The 18299-nt window shown below is 40.4% G+C and overlaps 1 protein-coding gene across 1 annotated transcript in view; it reads left to right on the top strand.

Moving 5' to 3' along the window:
• DSCAM (DS cell adhesion molecule) overlaps positions 1-18299 on the top strand; it is a 441606-nt gene that overhangs the window by 241385 nt on the left and 181922 nt on the right. The window contains exon 4 of the mRNA XM_058834121.1: positions 13785-13931. Coding sequence (XP_058690104.1) covers positions 13785-13931 — 147 coding nt within the window. The remainder of the gene's footprint in view (positions 1-13784; positions 13932-18299) is intronic.

The raw sequence follows: 18299 nt of genomic DNA, 5'->3' as shown, positions 1-18299 counted from the left end.
CCATTGACTGCATAAAAGAGTATACCCAGATTAAAGCTGGGTATCAGGAAAAGAGAAGAAAAGTAGTTTTAGTTCAGAGTTTTTCTTCATTACTTTTCCACTGCCTAGTTTTGAAAAATAGGCATAATTAGTTTGAAATGTTCTTATCTAAGTGACACCAGAATTTTCTGAATGCTCATGTAAAATGTCAAAACTTTGCTGTGTTTTCTCAGGAGAAAGAAGCACATCGAGGCAAATTGGGTGAATATCCTTACTTTAGATTAATTTGTGCAAAAAGGACTACTTACAGACCTTAGGCATTGGAAGCACCACTTGCAGAGAGTCACATCTCTTTTTAGGGAACTGACAAGCATATAAATAAGAAGAACAGACCACTGGTACTTTATTTAAAATCCCTTTGAACCCATGGTCCCGTGCTAAAACAAGACACATGTTTGGTTCACAGGTTTCATAGTGTGCCTCTCCTTTAAGGTGTATTTTATGTCCTCGTGGTAATTATAGAATGGTTTGAGTTGGAATTGATCTGAAAGATCATCTCAATCCACCCCTGCCATGGCAGGGACACCTCCCACTGTCCCCAGCTGCTCCCAATGTCCAGCCTGGCCTTGGGCACTGCCAGGGATCCAGGGGCAGCCCCAGCTGCTCTGGCAATTCCATCCCAGCCCCTGCCCACCCTGCCAGGGAACAATTTCTTCCTTATATCCAACCTAAATTTCCCCTCTTTCACCTTGAGCCCGTTCCCCCTTGTCCTATCACTCCAGTTCCTGATGAATTGTTCCTCTCCAGGTTTCCTGCAGCCCCTTCAGACACTGGAGGGTTCTGTGAGGTCTCCAAACAATCTTCTCTTCTCCAGGCTGAACAGCCCCAGCTTTCCCATCCTCTCTCCATGGGGAAGGTACCCCAGTCCCCTTCTCAACCTCTGGACTTGCTCCCACAGTTCCACATCCTTCTGATGTTGATGATGACATCCAAACTGCTCTGGGTGGGATCTCATGAGAGCAAAGAGGAGAATCCCCTCCTTGGACCTGCTTCCCACAGTGCTTTGGATCCTGGTGGTGATTCCAAGCCCAGTTTTGGCTGTTGTTCCCCTTCTCCAGGGGTGCCAGAGGATGTGGATGTGTCTGATTGCTGCTGGGAACGCTGCTCCGAGTGTCTTGGGTGGCTGGAGTGTGCTGTACACATGGGGGCTTTTCTGGCAGGTCAATCCTGCTTAGGCAACTTTGTGCTGCTTGCAGCTTCTGGGATTGCAAGAAACGTCAATGGTATGGATCTGCACATGGAAATGTCATTAACATGGTCAAGGCCATCTGTGCCAGTGTCACATGGGCAAGGTCATTCTGTGGCTCAACACCTTCTTTAATGCCCTGTGGAGATAAAGAGGGAAGTTCTTAGGGTCCTGGCAGTGCAGGTCTGTGTCTGCTTGGACATATTTATTTGGTTGGCTTTTATAATCTAGTGAGATGTTTCAAAATCTTTATTTTTAAACAAAAAAATAAGTTTTAGAACTTATTTTTAGTACATTTAGAGCAAATTCTTTGTGTGACTTTCAGCCTCAAGTCCCATATGTAGAATATGAGTTTGATGGGTTTGGTTTTTTTCCTAAAACACCTCTGTTTCCTTAACATTCATCATTTAAAAGACACAACAGAACACATTATAGACTCTAGCTGCTTAACAAATGCTGCAATGCAACCCTAAAACAAATCTAAGCATTAACAAAACAGATGCTCTAAATCATTTGTAGAGCTAATTGCATCTGTAAGTACAGGGAAAGCTCAGGAAAAGCAGAAAAATGTTTAACACAGCTTGCCTGAAACATTAATCTGGCCAAAGGCTGTATTTAAAAAATAATTTTTTCTGAGGACCTCACAGAAAAATGAGCACTGGTGCAAACAAAACATGTCCAGCCCACTGGTGAACACTGACAGTGGAAAGAGAACAACAATAATAATATTTAACTTATTCAGAGAGATTTACACATCCAAACTGTGCCCTTGTTGCACACCTCCATAAAGGATTGAATCCAATCTGTCAGGTTTTCAGGCACAACATGTGAAACAAGGGGGAAGAAAGGATGTTTGGATGCTCAAAACCCAGAACTGGTATTCCCAAATTTGCCACAAACTCACAAGATAAAGTTAGGCAGAAGAGTTTGCTTCACTGTGCCTCTATGTCCCAATCCAATAGAAATTGGAAAACTATAAAAATTGTATTATGAATGTATTTGGGCATGTTTGCATAACTATCCTGATATTTGGACAGGATATTGTCATGATTCAGGGAATGAAAAAGCTTAAAATGTATTTATTCTAAAGGACTGATGCTTGTTGTGTTTATAATGATATTTTCTTTGTGCTTCCAGTCTAAGGAAAGTAATAGTGCAGAATCACAGTAATCTTTGTGAGCTTGTATGGAATTACACATCCTTCCTCATTTTACCTCACATAGATCTTTGAAATGAAGTTGGATTGAAATATCCCATAATCTTGAGTTGATGCTCGCATAAATCACACTGTGAATTTACTCCTTGCTGAAAAGTTGTATTTACTGAGCCCTTTTCATTGTTATAAAGTTAGTTTGACAAAGATGTCAGCAAACAGAAAATAAATCGCGTGAAAACCACATCTATTCTCTCTTCTGTAATAGGACTCTTGTTCAAAGTGTTTCTGTTTATTGAGAAGTTACAAGAATTATAAAACTTTGTAACCTATAAAAAATGAGCTCTGCTAAATCCCCCTATGCTGATGGAATTCAGCCTGCAAACAGAATCTCAGGAATTGCTTGCAGTTATCTCAATTTTAAATTAGTGTGGGTTATATTTTTCCTCCAGCAATGTTGGTAATACACATGACTTGTGTAATACTTAAATGCTGTTTTTCTAATATTCCTTTATGGAATCATTTCCTTGGATCAGAGATTGCATGAGTTTTGTTTATTTTAATGTATAGAAAAGTCTTTACATACTTCTGCTCTTACTATTGTTATTTTTTCTGTTTAAAATGCTTCTTCATCAGTTGTTCTGAAGCAACACTGAGTACAAATGGTTTTGTATGTTTCCATAATCAGGGAAATGCGTACTGAGTCACAAAATATGGGAACAGCTCATCAGGAAACCATTAAAAAAAATAAATAAATGCTAAGAGTGTGAGTGGTAATGAGAGCTGAATGGTTAAATACACAAAATTCACAACATGGAGCTCTGTGCCTGTGTGAAGAGACAGAAGTAGGGGCCCATCTTGTAACATTGGTGGTTCTGTTGAGAATCAAAATTAGTGTGTATGAGAGAGAGAAAAGCAGAGAAAAAAAAATGTTATTGTCAGGGGAAATTGTAAAAAATATTTTAATTTTATAGAGCTGTTGAAAAACAACACCATAGACTTAACATTTTTGTATTGTTCAATAAGATAAAATATGTACATCATTAGCAGCTTTTTTCCTTCATTTTAAAAATTATTCACTGAACACTGAATTCTTTTCCCAGTAGACTGGCCAAGAGTCTCCAGGGGAAATTATTTATTTTATCTCTAATTCCTAGTGGAGCTGCTTCCTACCCGAAGTGAATATTCTGAATAATTTTTTATCCAAACATAGGTTTACTTTTTCAAATTGAGTGAGAAAGATATAAATTCCTTCCCATGTCATTACCATAAAAACAAATTAACCTGTTCCACTTTCCCTCTTATTTTGCACTCCCAGAATAAAAATACTACACTAGTATGTACCACACACATGCTTTAAATAAAAATTCTGACTGCTCAGGTGTCTTGGGAAGCTTTGAATAGATCTTTTAATGGAAGGGACTGGGTATTATGATAAATTTCTCATAAAACTGTTCCTTCAGGTTGAGATGCTCCATTACCTTCACAGTTACCTGCTGAATAAATGTGGTTAAACATGTGGGGCCAGAGAGCTGCAGCTGCTGTAATTACTGTGGGGTAAAATTGGCTGTTTGCACTCAGTCAAAATAATTCTGCTGCTGTTGGAGCTCTGTGTCTGCAGGGCTGTGACTTATTCAGATCATATTGTCCATAGCAGTTTATATTCTGGAAATACAATCACTTCAAAGCTCCAAAACTATTAAGGTGTGCATTTGATGGTGGTGGCATAAAGCAGCTGCTGTTCAGGCCAGAGGAGATGGAGGTTTTCTCTTTAATTAACGAGCTTGTGTTTAAATTTGCATGCAGATAGGAGGGGAGATGGGTTATGGTCCTTGATGATATAATGAGCAGAGAATAAGTTTATTTGTGCTAAGCCACTGGTCAGCTCCAGGCTATTTATTTATGTGGGATGCACCAGTAAAAGCCTGAGGAAAAAGATCTTAATCCTCCAGACAGCTCCATGTATCATGGGCAAAGTTGAATCCTCTTTAATCAGAGTCCCTAAAACTAGCTGGTGATTTAAAATTATCTGCTTGCTTCCCAGCTGAAATGAGGGAAGCAGCTTCTACAGCAACGCATGCAAGCACTCAAATCATCTAAAACTGAGGCATTAAAGATTATGGGAGTTTTATTCAATATCCTGGAGGATGAAAGTTAGCAACAGCAGGTAGAGAGCTGTAGCCGCTCATGCCTAATAAATCTATCAAAGATTAAGAGGGGGAACAATTAAATAAAAACATTGTGTGATCAGTCAGGTCTATACTATTCAATCATAAAATAGTAACCATTAACAAAACCTAGTCTGTGTACACAAAAGCACAGCTCCTGAATCTAGTTATGGTGTATTTGAAACAAACAAAAAAACAACACAAAATCAAAACAAGCATGTTTGTTCTTTCTTTATAAAACTTGAAGATTGCATATGTAACATAAGTGGAATTGGTGTGGACAGTTGGCATGAAATACATTTTTTCAGTCTCAGAAACAGACAGAGAAACAAAATATGTTCTGATTTGGGTAATTTACAGTCTCTTTTTCAAAATGGTCAAACTCATTCAGAAAATTATAGCACTGCACATATAAGAGCATAATGTCCTTCTTATACTGAAATTACAGAAGCACAAATAATCTCATAGTACTGTTGAATTTAGAGCAGCTAAAACCAGGAGTGCAGCTGCTCTCATTCAGGCATTCAGGACCTGCCTGATTTTGGGACACTGGGCTCCAGGCCTCATCCTGTCTCAATGAGAAACCAGCAGGGAACCACAACTCTTCTTCCTATTTAAAGCTGCAATTGACTCAGCAGATAATCAGCTCAATTTACAAAGCCAAAACTGCAACTTAATTTTGTTCCGTCTTCCTTTCCTTTCCTTTCCTTTCCTTTCCTTTCCTTTCCTTTCCTTTCCTTTCCTTTCCTTTCCTTTCCTTTCCTTTCCTTTCCTTTCCTTTCCTTTCCTTTCCTTTCCTTTCCTTTCCTTTCCTTTCCTTCCCTTCCCTTCCCTTCCCTTCCCTTCCCTTCCCTTCCCTTCCCTTCCCTTCCCTTCCCTTCCCTTCCCTTCCCTTCCCTTCCCTTCCCTTCCCTTCCCTTCCCTTCCCTTCCCTTCCTCCCTTCCCTTCCCTTCCCTTCCCTTCCCTTCCCTTCCCTTCCCTTCCCTTCCCTTCCCTTCCCTTCCCTTCCCTTCCCTTCCCTTCCCTTCCCTTTCCTTTCCTTTCCTTTCCTTTCCTTTCCTTTCCTTTCCTTTCCTTTCCTTTCCTTTCCTTTCCTTTCCTTTCCTTTCCTTTCCTTTCCTTCTTCCTTTCCTTTCCTTTCTTTTCCTTTCTTTTTCCTTTCCTTTTTCCTTTCCTTTTCCTTTTTTTGGTTTTTTTTTCCTGTTTTGCTTTCTTTATTTCCTTTTTTTTCCTTTCTGTCTCCTTTTCACTTCCAATTGTCTCAGGTTTGTTGTCTCAGGTAGTAATAATTCATGCAAAACATCAAGGGAAATCTGGAGAACTACAGCTATGGCAAAATCCCCATTTATGAAACAGAGAGACACTCTGGAATGGAGCAAACACCACAGCATCTAAATTTCTCTAGATCCATTTTTTTTGGAAAGATGCAGAAGGACATTGCTGGTCTGTGACATTCCTTAGAGACAGAGATGCCAAAATAACAGAATTGTGGGGTTTTTTTTGTTTTGTTTTGGTTTTGGTTTTGTTTTTTTTCACTCTTTTCCTCTTTAATCCTTGAAGAATCAAGTGGAAAATGTTCCATGACTTTGGTGATGGTGGCTGGGTTGGGCCTCCCACACTTTATTCCACTGAGGGGCAGAGTGACTGATAAGGAACAGATTTATTTACAATAAACCCTGATTCAGACTGAGCTGCCACCAGAACAGCTGCTTCTGTCCCTAACTGAGGTAGAGGAGGTGAGGGAGGTAAAGAATGATGATATAAGAAATAATGTCTTAGTTTTGAGCTGAGTTCTGCAAAAATTTTGCAAAAGAATCCATCTCTGTTACAGCTGGAACCACATCAGGTCATAGGACTGGAAATATTTATCAATGTCCTTAGCTCTTTGCAGAGAGATAATCTCAGTTGTTCTTTATTGAAATCTAAACAGATTATGTGTGTAAATAAAATTGATAACATCTCATGTAAGGCTGCTTGTTTTACAAATTCTCAGATTTAATTCTGCGGTGAAAAAAGCTCGTGACAAACAACAAACCAGAAGGGAAAGGGAAAACCAACTGCTTTGGAACTGAAGAAAACTTCAGACCTGCAAGTTTGGCTTTATGATAAGACACATTTCTGTGAGCTTTGAGGAGCCTGGAATTATAGAACAAATACCACAGCAGCCTCCCTCACTTCCTATGGATTTTATGGCTTTTTCTTTCCTTGTATCAGGAAAAAATGAGAATATACATTAATAATTCCTCATGAGTAACATCGTACTGTGGTGGCACTTCAGAAGCTTTGCCACTGAGTTTTTCTCCCAGGAAATGAGTCATGATGGCCTCTCAAGGTATCTCAGGAATGCTGAGTGCACTGAGTGAGTGATACTTGGAAAAGTGAAATCCTTACCTCTCCTTCCACATCTCCTTTCCCCTTTTCCCCATCTAAACTCTGGGCTGGGTACCCAAAACCCTCCCAGGACTGTGAGTGCAGGGCACAGTTTAAGCAGGTTCTAGCACACTTCCCATGCCCTGAGCAGCAGACTGGTTCCTTTGAGGATGGTGGTGTAGCAGTGCCATAAAACTGAGTTCTAGGTTTCTGTCCCCTTTGTGAGCTCTGTGGGGAGCTCTCTCCCCTTCCATGCACAGGTCACACTGCAAACTTGCTTAGCAGAATTAAAACCACAACACAGAAGCAGTTCTATCCAGTGCAGGTGACAAGTACCACTGGCAAGAGTTTATTTGTTCTGTATTACCATTTGGCACACGATTAGAACAGCCATCTGTTCTCTTAATTTCGATCAACCCAATTTAGGCTGCAATAACACAACGCCATTAGATGTGTTTCCAACAAAGGAAAAATCAAATATGATTTTTTAAATCATCTTGAGGGTAACATTACCCCTATTTAAAGACTACCAGCATGCTGGGGGAAAAGAGCATGATAAAAGAATAATTAACATTGTGATTTTAAAATAATCTCATTTTCATACAAGAATATGATGCGCTAATTCGACAGGAAAGTGTTCCCATTTTCTTATGAATTATACATGAGAACAATCTCACATAGAAAACCTAAACAGAATTTTATTTTAATCTCTAATATTATGCAGTCTAATGGAAAACATTAAAACCTTACATAAGAGCAATTTCATAACTGTTAATGTGACCTCTTCTCAGTTAGAGAAACACATGATTTGCTAATGCCACTCAACTTTGAAGAAGTCAGTAGGTTATTTAGGGCACTGGTCAGCAGACAGTAAAATGAGGGATGTGTTTCAAAAATATCATAATTTTGGGGTCCTTGGTCAAGCCTAGCTATGACTCAGTTTCCTCCACCTCTCCCTTGTTTGTTTTCCTTAGGACAGTGAGACCCATCTCTTTGGGGTGCAGCTCTTTACCTCCAAACCAAGGGATGTGCTAATATCTCAGATGAAAACATGAATTTAGAAATTAGGGAATGGAATTTCGTTAAGGAAAGCTGTTGGTAAAATGTGCCAGCTGTTAAAATATTGGTGTAATGGCAAAAGATGACACAGCTCGGTGAGTGGTGTTAAAGAGGTTTGGTTTGAACACTGAGGTTTTCATACCAATAATTCCAGTTTTAGGACAGTCTGGTGATAAGTCACATCTACAGAAGGAGGGAAATCCCTAAATCCTTGACTCTGAAAAGGAGATCACAATTTTCCATGGTGGGTTAAATTACTGGATGGGTACGTGGAAAAAAATTGTACAGAGGAAAATGATGACATTTTGCATTCACTACCACCAGAACCAGAAATTTCAGAACTGAATTTATGTGCATGATCCAAGCTTGAAGAAGAACTTCAAAAAGTTGTTAAGGTGTTGAGTGAAAAACTACGGGAATATTTCAAGATATGAATAATTCACAGTAAATGATTTAGGAAGTTCAATCTGTATAACTAATTAAGGAGAAAGATGGTATAAGAGGTAATTTCCTCGTGTTCTGTAAGGACTTAAATGGGCAGAAGATTTCTGACTGTGGAGGAAATCTTTAATGAAGGCACAGTAAGATCCAATAACTGGGGCAAAGGCAAGTGCACCCAAACAATACACTAATTTTCAAAAGTAAGAATAATTGGAATAATTTACCTGGGGCTATCACATGCTCTCTACTTACAAGAAATCTTTAATCATGACTAATGTCTTTTTAAAAAACCTATAGTGTAACTTCCAGATATGGACTTGGGCAAGAGTTAATGGCAAAAGGATGGAAGGTGAAAATAAATTACTCTAATGGTCTTTCTAGTCCTTGGATCTATATAATTTCTTTTCAGTCTCACTCTGAGTCAAAGTTATGTATTATGTTGGATGTTGGGGAAAGAGTTATAGGTTCCATTCCCTGGTTCTCCACTGACTTGTATGAATTGTATGAATCCATCTCAGAGAGCTTCTCTGTAAAGAATTTAAATTTTCCTAAAATCATAGAATGCTTTGTCTTGGAAAGGACCTTAAAGGCCATCTCATTCAAACCCTTCCACTAGAGCCCCATCCAGTCTGGCCTTGCCTTAAATTCTATTTTAAAGTAAGTTTAAATACTATGTTAAACGATAATATATTACTGTGCTTGCCCACACTATGGAGGCAAGAGATAGTGAGGGCTCCTGGAAGCTTTTGAAGTCTTTGAATGAGACACATATTCCAGATACTGAACCAGCTTTTCAAAGGCATCAAGCATTGAAAGCCAAAAGAGATTTCAACATCTCTGCAAATCAGATGCTGAAATTATTATAATCAGGTATTGAAGGCATTAATACAAACACTGCTGAGGAGGAATAATAAATGGGAATTATGAGCTATATTTTGACAGTGTTTTTTTTAATTGTTGTGAGGGAGGCTTCTCTGTCTTCCTCTCTTGAAGCCTGCTAACAGCCAAACAAACAAAAAGCTTCAGTAGATCTGAGAGGATTTTTCACTTTAGAAAAATCTTCATTTGGCATATTAAGTAGGTGACTCAAAAAAAAAAATTAGACTTCTTTAGAGCAAAGCAGGGGCGATTAAATTAAATATGCCTGAAGAAGAAAGCCCTCCCCTGGATCAACAGGGCAGTGGGAGCTTGTCTGTCCCATCCTGGTGCTTTTCTAAACACTTTTTGAAGTTCAGAAGGCAGAACACTCAACACTTCAGCTTTGTCACAGCTGACAGCCTGTCGGGTTTAATGAAAATGCTCTCCGTTTAGAAGATGACAGAAATTACATGCATTTCCCCTTTTATTTCTCTGTCATCTTTTTCTGTCTCGTGTTTCTACGGGAGGAGGAGGGGTTGGTTATTAAAAGCATTACATAAGTATGCAAAATATGTTAAGAAGAAAAGAGGAAAAGGAAAATCTTTAGCCCTGCAATTATACACCATGTCTGTTGGTGGGAAATGTGGGATAACATCTGATGTGTGGCAATAACTATTTACTTTTAGCTATCTTTGAAGAGGGTGAGGGGAAAAAAAAAATCTCTAGATAATGCTTTAAGTGAAGGTTTTATTGTACAATTGCCTGAGTAATTTCCAACAGGATGATCTAAGCAGTGTTAGATAGCTTGAGTGTGTTCATAACTTCTCCAGAAAATACAGCAAGATAACACTGAGCAATTTCTTGGCTCTGCAAAGCTTTCACATTCCTCTTTTATTAAGTGGCAGGCTTTTAATAAGTGTGTCTGCTCTCACAGAGGAGCCAAAAGTGTAACTGCAGCTGAAGGAAGCTCTCTGCCAGAGCTGAGCAGGGAAGGCTTCACCTGCAAGTATCACTCAATACTATGAGATCTTGAAATAGCCCATAAATCCATTAAATTCATCACCCAGCCACTCCACATCCTCATCCACAATCCACACCCCAGTTGTGATTCCAGAACTGAGAACTAGAGTTTAAAGGGAAGCTCTGAATTTGATCGTCTCATTTAATTTCTGTGGCAGTTTTTTCCATGTTTATCCTGAGAAGAGAGACAAATATGATTACTAACGATGCCCTGTGTAGACCAGCTCTCAAAACTGTGCAGAGCATCTGAAAATAGTGAGAGCTGTGGAAGAGCACAGAGGAAGGAATTTATTTTTAAGCTTTGCCCACATTTGTGTGATCTTAAACTTGTGCATACTAGTAGTGTCCGAAGGTGTGAAATGGAATCATGGAAAAATGGAACTATGAAGAGAAATGGAATTATATGTGTTTAGCAAAGGTGAAAATGGACCAGAAAGAGGAAGCCACAGGAAGCCCTCACATGCATGAGGGGCACATTTCTGCCTCCCAGCTACTTGTGCTCCACTCACTTGACACAAATGCACAGCGGTGCAGATTTCCTGGAGGCACCAAAACAATCCCAACCATCCCATTAACACCTTTTTATCTGTTCCTGGGCCTGTGATGTGGTGGCAGCCTCTCTGTTGACATCCTCCCTGGCTTGGTTTGGTGCCAGACTCAATCCCAGCTGGAAAAAGGCGATGTAAGCCTTGCCTGGGCTGCAGAGGATGTGTGTGCAGAGCTCAGGGGCATTGCTGTGGGCAGGGCTGGAGCTGCTGTGCTGCCTGAACCCACAGCTGGTTGATGCTCACACAGCTGGAAACAAAAGCAAGGCGGGGTTGTCTTTGCTGCATCCCCCAAGCCAAGCCTTTAAATGTGATTCCCATCTCCTGAAGCTGTCATTTTGTGCTGCCCACGGAGCATAAGGGAGAAAACTGTGCCTCAGATACCTGTAGCTCTTATAGCACACTCCCTGGGAAAGGTAGATTTGCTTTATGAATATTTCAGGAGTGAAGAAACTGCTTGTGAACTTAAGCCTAACATCCTGTGGTTTTCGCACCAAAATTCTAAATATCCTTCTAACCTAAATTTAGGGATAAAGGCAAACCTTGTTAAAGGGTACAGATGTTGAATGGAACTATTTGACAAGAAGTTAGGCTGGCACAAATGGTTTTGAGCAATGTATACACTCAGACAGTGTTCTGAGTAATTTGGAATGAGAAAGGAAAAGGAAGAAACACTCAGCATAGGGCGGAACATTATATCAAGGAGTTACAGCATATCTTAATGGTTTAACCTATTGCTACTACATGTCTGTATCATTTCATCCAAACATTACAACTAACATGTTAAAATATAAAGTGAAAGACAGCTTTGCTTTTTTCATGTAAGCTTTTTAATGCCATGTTTCAGACATTTGGCTGTGAAACTGAAATATTACCCATTCTGGTGATTTTACCACCACACTCCACAATATCTTTGTTCCTAAGTCTTCTCTATGCAAGCAATTTAAGTTTTCAGAAGCATATGAAGTCAGGATGGCTTCTGTGCAAGAAAGAACCTCTCTAGCCTGTAAATTTGTAAATCCACCTAGGCTGGAGCACAATGTTGCTCATGGCTGAGGAGAAAGCACTTCCCACCCAGTGATCCCTCCTCCTTTACACCTTCCCTTGCTCAGCTCTTCTTCATCAGCAAAGGAGCTCAACACCTTCAATGCCTCAATTATGGTGATTTATTTTCACAGAATCCCAGGATCCCTGAGGCTGGAAAAGCCCTCCCAGCCCATGGAGTCCCAGCTGTGCCCGATGCCCACCTTGTCCCCAGCCCAGAGCCCTGAGTGCCACGTCCAGGTGACACCTCCAGGGATGGGCACTGCAAAGCTCCCTGGGCAGCCCCTGCCAAGGCCTGAGCTCCCTTTCCATGGGCAAATTCCTGCTGCTGTCCACCCTGAGCCTCCCCTGGCCCAGCCTGAGGCCTGAGCTCTCCTCCTGTCCCTGTTCCCTGGCAGCAGAGCCCGACCCCCCCGGCTGTCCCCTCCTGCCAGGGAGATTTAGAAAGAATAACATCACCTCTGCACCTCTTTTTCTCCATGCTAAACACCCCCACCACTTATTTAACTCTGGTGTGGTTATTTAATAATTCTGGATACTTCCAAGGATGGGAGAGGTGGGCTGGTGTTGTTTAATTCAATGTTCTCTGCTCTTAGGGTCAGACCAGTCCTGTGACATTGAATGGTTGATATTTTTTTTCCCCAATTTCTTTTATATTACGGTTTAAAGGATATCACCCGCTGGAATGAAACCATTTCCTTTCTGTCTTCTCTCTGTTGGATTGCTTTCCCACTGATGCATCTGTGAGCAAGCATCCTGACTACACTTAATTATTAAAGAGTCATTGCTCAAACAGAGCTCTGAAGAAAAGGAATTCTTTCTTACTGCATATTGCTGGATATTAGTCCATAATGGGTTTCACCCTTGTGTATTTCTCCCCTAATTCTGGAGCCTGATATATTTTATAATACCTAGGTACAGGTACATGTATTGTAAGAGCTGCCAGCTACAGAGAAATTTAGCAGACATGAATAGGAAAAGATATTCACATTTACCTCAGTGTTAAAGTTTTGGAAAAGCACACACAGCTTAGACTACAGTATTCTTTAAGTGGAAATATTAACCAGGTGAGGCTTAAGTTTACAATGCATTCTAAACACATTATTTTAATTTAGTGCATTATGGAAAGTGCATTTGAGCAAATATGTACTGGGTCAGTTTTAGGGGGCTTTGTGTCCTTGCTTTTAAAGTGGGCATGAAACAGAACAGAAGGAGTTTTGTGGGTGCCAAATGGTCAAAACTGCACACTTGACTATATAAACCATGGTGTTTTCCACATACTCTAGGGATAATCATAAAACAGAAGTCATATTTAAAGAAAACTTAACCTGTAATACTTTTCTTTTGAGAGAACAGTGGTAGAAACTCTGACCTTGAACCTGTCAGTCTGGTTTGGTGTTAGAGATCGTGGCTTTGCTGGGCAGGGTGGGGTGGGACTGCTCCTCACACTGGAGATATTTAACTTGCAGGCATTGCAGGTGGGAGCAGCTTCACTGCCTCTCTTACCCCTACAGCTCTGGTGCTGAATTGCATCAGACCATCCCACAGCACTGAACTAAACTGGGTTAATGCATTGGTTCTTTACCCCATATTTTACTTCAGATGCCCCTTCTATATTTTTAATAGTCATACAGACCATGGCACATTTCTTTCCTTCATTCCTCACATTTTCCTTAAAGATCCCTCCGTTTCTGCAGATGAAGTGCAAATAAAATATACACGAATTGACACCTTTTATGCATTTTCAGTGAGCACTTGGTAAGCTTGGAACTGACAGCTTCAAACCTCTCAAAAAAAAAAAAAAATACAAAAAATCTTCAGGCCCTGTGTCCTCCACCCTTTAGTGTGAGAGTAACAACCTGCAGATATTTTAAACCCTGCAAATTCTTGTGTCTTTCAGGACCTAGATTTCTCATCACATCCACGGGAGCCTTGTATATTTTAGACGTCCAGAATGAAGATGGACTGTACAACTACCGATGTATCACAAGGCACAGATACACTGGAGAAACACGACAAAGCAACAGCGCAAGACTTTTTGTATCAGGTGCTCCTCTTCTGTATCTTGCTAAATGAAACTCTGTGTGTGTCTCTCTCGGGTGTGCTCGGCTGGCAAGGCACGTCCTTGTGTGGTTTTTAGCAAATGGAAGTGGGGAGCTGCTGGAAAATGAGATGGGTCATTTTAAAACCCTGAATTTTTTTAATCTGTTTTTTCACACCTTAGTTGCTGTTTTCTGAAGGCCTGGAGTGTGCACCTGCATTTCAGCATGGTGAATTTTAGCAGGTTTAGAGTACTTTTTACAGAGACTGTGGATGGGATTCATCCCTCCCAAAGCAGACTTGTGCAGGGGAATTTAATCACCTTAACTTCCCCGTGTAAGCAAAGAAGAGGAACACTTTTAGGAGTGGTGTACCTGTCCTGCTTTGGGGTGATCTGAACTGCCCCAAGGTTCCTGTTCCTCTCTGTTGACCTCAGCAGGAGCTCAGGACATTGCACACAACTCTAGGTATTTCCACCTTGGGATTCTCAGGTTATCTGGGGTGCATTTCAGCTTTCCTTTTCATTCATCCCACTCCTACCCTGGGGAAAGCAGCATGTTCCCCTGCTTGCAGGAGGGATTTCCAGCCAGAAGGAGAAAGTGACCTGTGCCAGTGCATCCAGGGGTGCTGCAGGCAGGCAGGAGGGCTGGCTGGCAGCTCTCCATGCTCAGGGCTGAGACCCAGGGCAATTTGTGCAGCAGGTGGGAAGATGAGAAGGTGGATGGGCTATTTTAACTTTCCCTTGTGGTTTTAAATGAATTCCTGATTGCTGTGTGTGTGATGGACAGTTGGGCTCCTCACAGTCACCACACCCTCAGGGCTCTCACTACAGTGCTGCTCCAATACAGATTTTTCCCCATTTTTTGTCAGTGAGAGGCAGTGCCAGTTCTGGGTGTGGTAAATAAGGAGCTGATTCCAACTCTGGGTCTGGAACTTGCTCTCAAACCTTTCTGTGTAAGTTTAGCACTTCCCCACCTCACCTTCCCATCCCTCATTTGCTGCTTGTCCATATTTGCTCCCTTTGTTTGCAGGTGAGCAAATCCAGAGTGGTTTTCCTACATCCACAGAGCTCACTGAGGCTGGATCCCAGACTTCCTCCCCACATCCTTACCCTACATAAATCATCCCCACCATCCCACTGAAAGCCCCACATTGCTTTTTCTCCTTTTCCCTGTTGCTAAATTTCCTGAAAGGTCAGTCAGGATTTGGTGACTTTGCCAATCTGGCAGTCAGTGGGGTCATTCCCCTTTTGACCTTTTCCTCTCCTGTTTTGGTCCTTCTGTCAGAACAAAACTCCAGTGGTCAGGTCTCAGCTCTCTACCCCTCTGTTTGAGACCCCTCAGGGAGACAGAGGTGAGCACAGGGTTTTCTGTCTCCTTAAGGACTTTTGGATAGGTTCTTTTTCCCTTTGAATTGAAGATTGACGAGAGGGAGGCGGTTTTCTCTTGTTTGGTCTCAGTTGTTTATTCTTTTCTTATCAGCATTACAAGTTACAAGGAGCTATGTGCACTATGATAGAAAAGGGTAAAATGGCTAACAAAGATCCTCTTCAAGGTCTTTTATCTGTCCATTTACCCAATTAACAGATGCCAACTAAATTATTTCTCTTAGTGACCCAATGACCCAACACCTGTGTGCTGCATTGTGACATTTTCTACCCAATCACCTACTACTAACCAAAAACCCCTGGGAGAAGAACATGAAGAAGAAAGAAGAAGGGACAAGGGACAACACTCTAAATCCTCCATCTTGTCTCCTGTTCTCTAAACTACTTTTTCACCCAGTGATTTAAGAAACTTTCTAATCTACACACTTACACTTTTCCTGTCTAACTTTAGCATTTGTTCTCATGTATCACCATGAAAACGTGCCCATGAATTTCATATTATATGAAATTCAATGTTTTTTTGAATCCTAGAAGTAAGTATTAGAAACAAGGGCACACACTCTGTATCTCAGACTCCAACAGTTTTCCATTATTAACATGCTTCTTGACCTCCTCCAAAATGGACATTGTTGAAGTATTTTGGAGCCTTCTGAACACGCAGGCCAGTACCCAAATACAGTAATGATAAAAAAAACCCCAAAAAATAGTGTGATTGTTCAGGTTAGAATGACTTACCAGCCAGTTCCAGGAGTTTCTCCCTTTGATGGGTGGCCCCTGTGGGTAGAACTCTTGCCTCTGCTTTTCCCAACCAGATGAAGAAGTTCTCCTGCACAATAATCTGCCTGCTGTGGTCTTAGGAGAACAGGCAGGATTCTCCCCTTCCAGCTGGCTCCATAGTGTGGTCTGCTTCGTGTGAAATCATGTTAAGGCTGGGCCAGTGGGAACAGAAACAAAATCAGGCTTGTGTCTCGGTTACACAGGAAAAATTCAGGTTATCTCACTGAACAAAAGAGGGAAAATGAAAGCTTTGTCTTGTTTGAAATTGAGGACAAGCACCCTAAAGGATGTTCTCTGTCTGGAGTTGCCTTTTCTATTCCCCTCCACAGACCAAATTGAAATAGAAAATTCTACCTGTGTGCAATAACTGGGTTTTTTTTGTTCGGGTTTTTTTTTTAATTCAACAGGGTTAATTATTCTTGATCAGGGCTAGAGCAGGCTCTGATTTCCAGTCCTGTTAATTTACTGAACAAGTACAGCAATCAGGGGCAGAGTTTGTCTCTTAATATTTCTCTAACAGGTTTTCCTTCTTCTTTACTGGAATTTATATTTCTAAAGAGTGACTCCTTTAAGAACTGGGATCAGAGAATCAAAGATCATAGTTCTGAAAAGTCTGCTTGCACAGGACCTACATTTTTTCCTGTCTTTTCCATGCATATTCTTCACTTTTTTGGTGATGAAATAGTTTGTGGTGGATATTTCTCATGTTTCCTGGCCACATTTAACACAACTTAAACTTCATTATTGCTTTGAAACAGTGTGAATGTTAATGTGCAGATAATAGCAAATAAAATTAAAAAATAGCAAAAATAGTGAATAATTAATATGTCTATGACCAAAATGAATTTCCAAATTTCATTTGGAGAGGAATATCTCCTTGAAATAACATGGCTTTTCTAAATCAAATTAAACCCAAAGCCATTAACATGCAATAGAATATATTTCCAAGACTCATTATAGTGTCCTTTTCCAACAATAATTTTGTCCTGCCATGAATCCCATCTCCTAAAATCATTACTGCTTTTTAACCTCCACACTCTGAAAAATCCAAATTATTTTTAAAGCACAACAATTTTCTTCTTCTGTCCTTCAAAGAAGGTCCAAAGTAGAATATATTAAAACAGTATCTTGCCTTAGTTTTTTTGTCATTGTTCTTGCTGGAATTCATTTGCAGCTGACTGTTAAAGCATAGTAAAATAATAATTCAAAAGAGGTTAAACACATATTGCAACTGGGTGACGTTACTTTGCTATTTTTTGCCTCATTACAGGTGATTGCAAATGAATCCTGGGATTTCTTTTGTGCTTGGTTTGGGTTTTGGCTGGGTTTTTTTGTTTTGTTTTGGTTTTGTTTGTTTGTTTGTTTTGGGGTTTTTTGTGGGCTTTTGTTTATTAGTTTGTTTTGTTTGGGGTTTTTTGTTTGGGTTTTTTTTGTTTGGGTTTTTTTTTGTTGTTGTTTTTTTGGGTTTTTTTTTTTGTTTTTTTTTTCCCTTAAGCAGAATATAAGAACTGTAGGAGTCTGTTCCAGGGACATACATGAACCTCTAAATAGGAGTCTGTTCAACCAAAAGAAATGTTTTTACTGTCCATTTAAATATATAAATACAGAGTGGAAGAAAACAGATCACTGGAATCATATCTTGTGTATCCATGAATATATTTGTAAAAAATTTTCTTCATTATGTAGTCAAATCTCAGTTTAGCTGTCCTGCAACTGGGACTCCAGGCTGTGCTGCTGCTGACAAAGTTCAAACTGAGAAGGAAAAAAGGGGAATTGACCCTGGGATAGAGAATCCAGGGTCTGCTGTGCTGCTTGAGTAGGAATGCACAGACAATACCTCTAAAAGACAGTTATGCTTTGTTATTATTTTAATATTTAATTATTATTTGCAACTGAATAAATTGATTTCATGTAGATGTAACCTTCTTAAGAGCCAGAAGCTGTAATTTCTTGCCTGCCTGTGGTTTTACTCTCAGTTAATTCCCCACAAAGGAGTCTGTGCGTGGTAACAGGGACGCCCAATGACCCAAACGACGAGAGAGGAGCTGGCTGATCAATTAGTCAAATTGACATTGGCCTTCCCAATAGCATCCTGGCAGATTGTGCTTTCACTGAGCCAGACACAAACAGCATGGCAAGCTCGGAAATTTGTCCCATCTTGGTGCCAAATATGGACCTCGAGGCCACTGATTCATCCAAAAATCACTCATT

This window comes from Poecile atricapillus, chromosome 1, assembly GCF_030490865.1.
Source record: "Poecile atricapillus isolate bPoeAtr1 chromosome 1, bPoeAtr1.hap1, whole genome shotgun sequence".
NCBI classification, from domain to species: domain Eukaryota; kingdom Metazoa; phylum Chordata; class Aves; order Passeriformes; family Paridae; genus Poecile; species Poecile atricapillus.
This window is presented reverse-complemented; position numbering and strand designations above follow the sequence as displayed.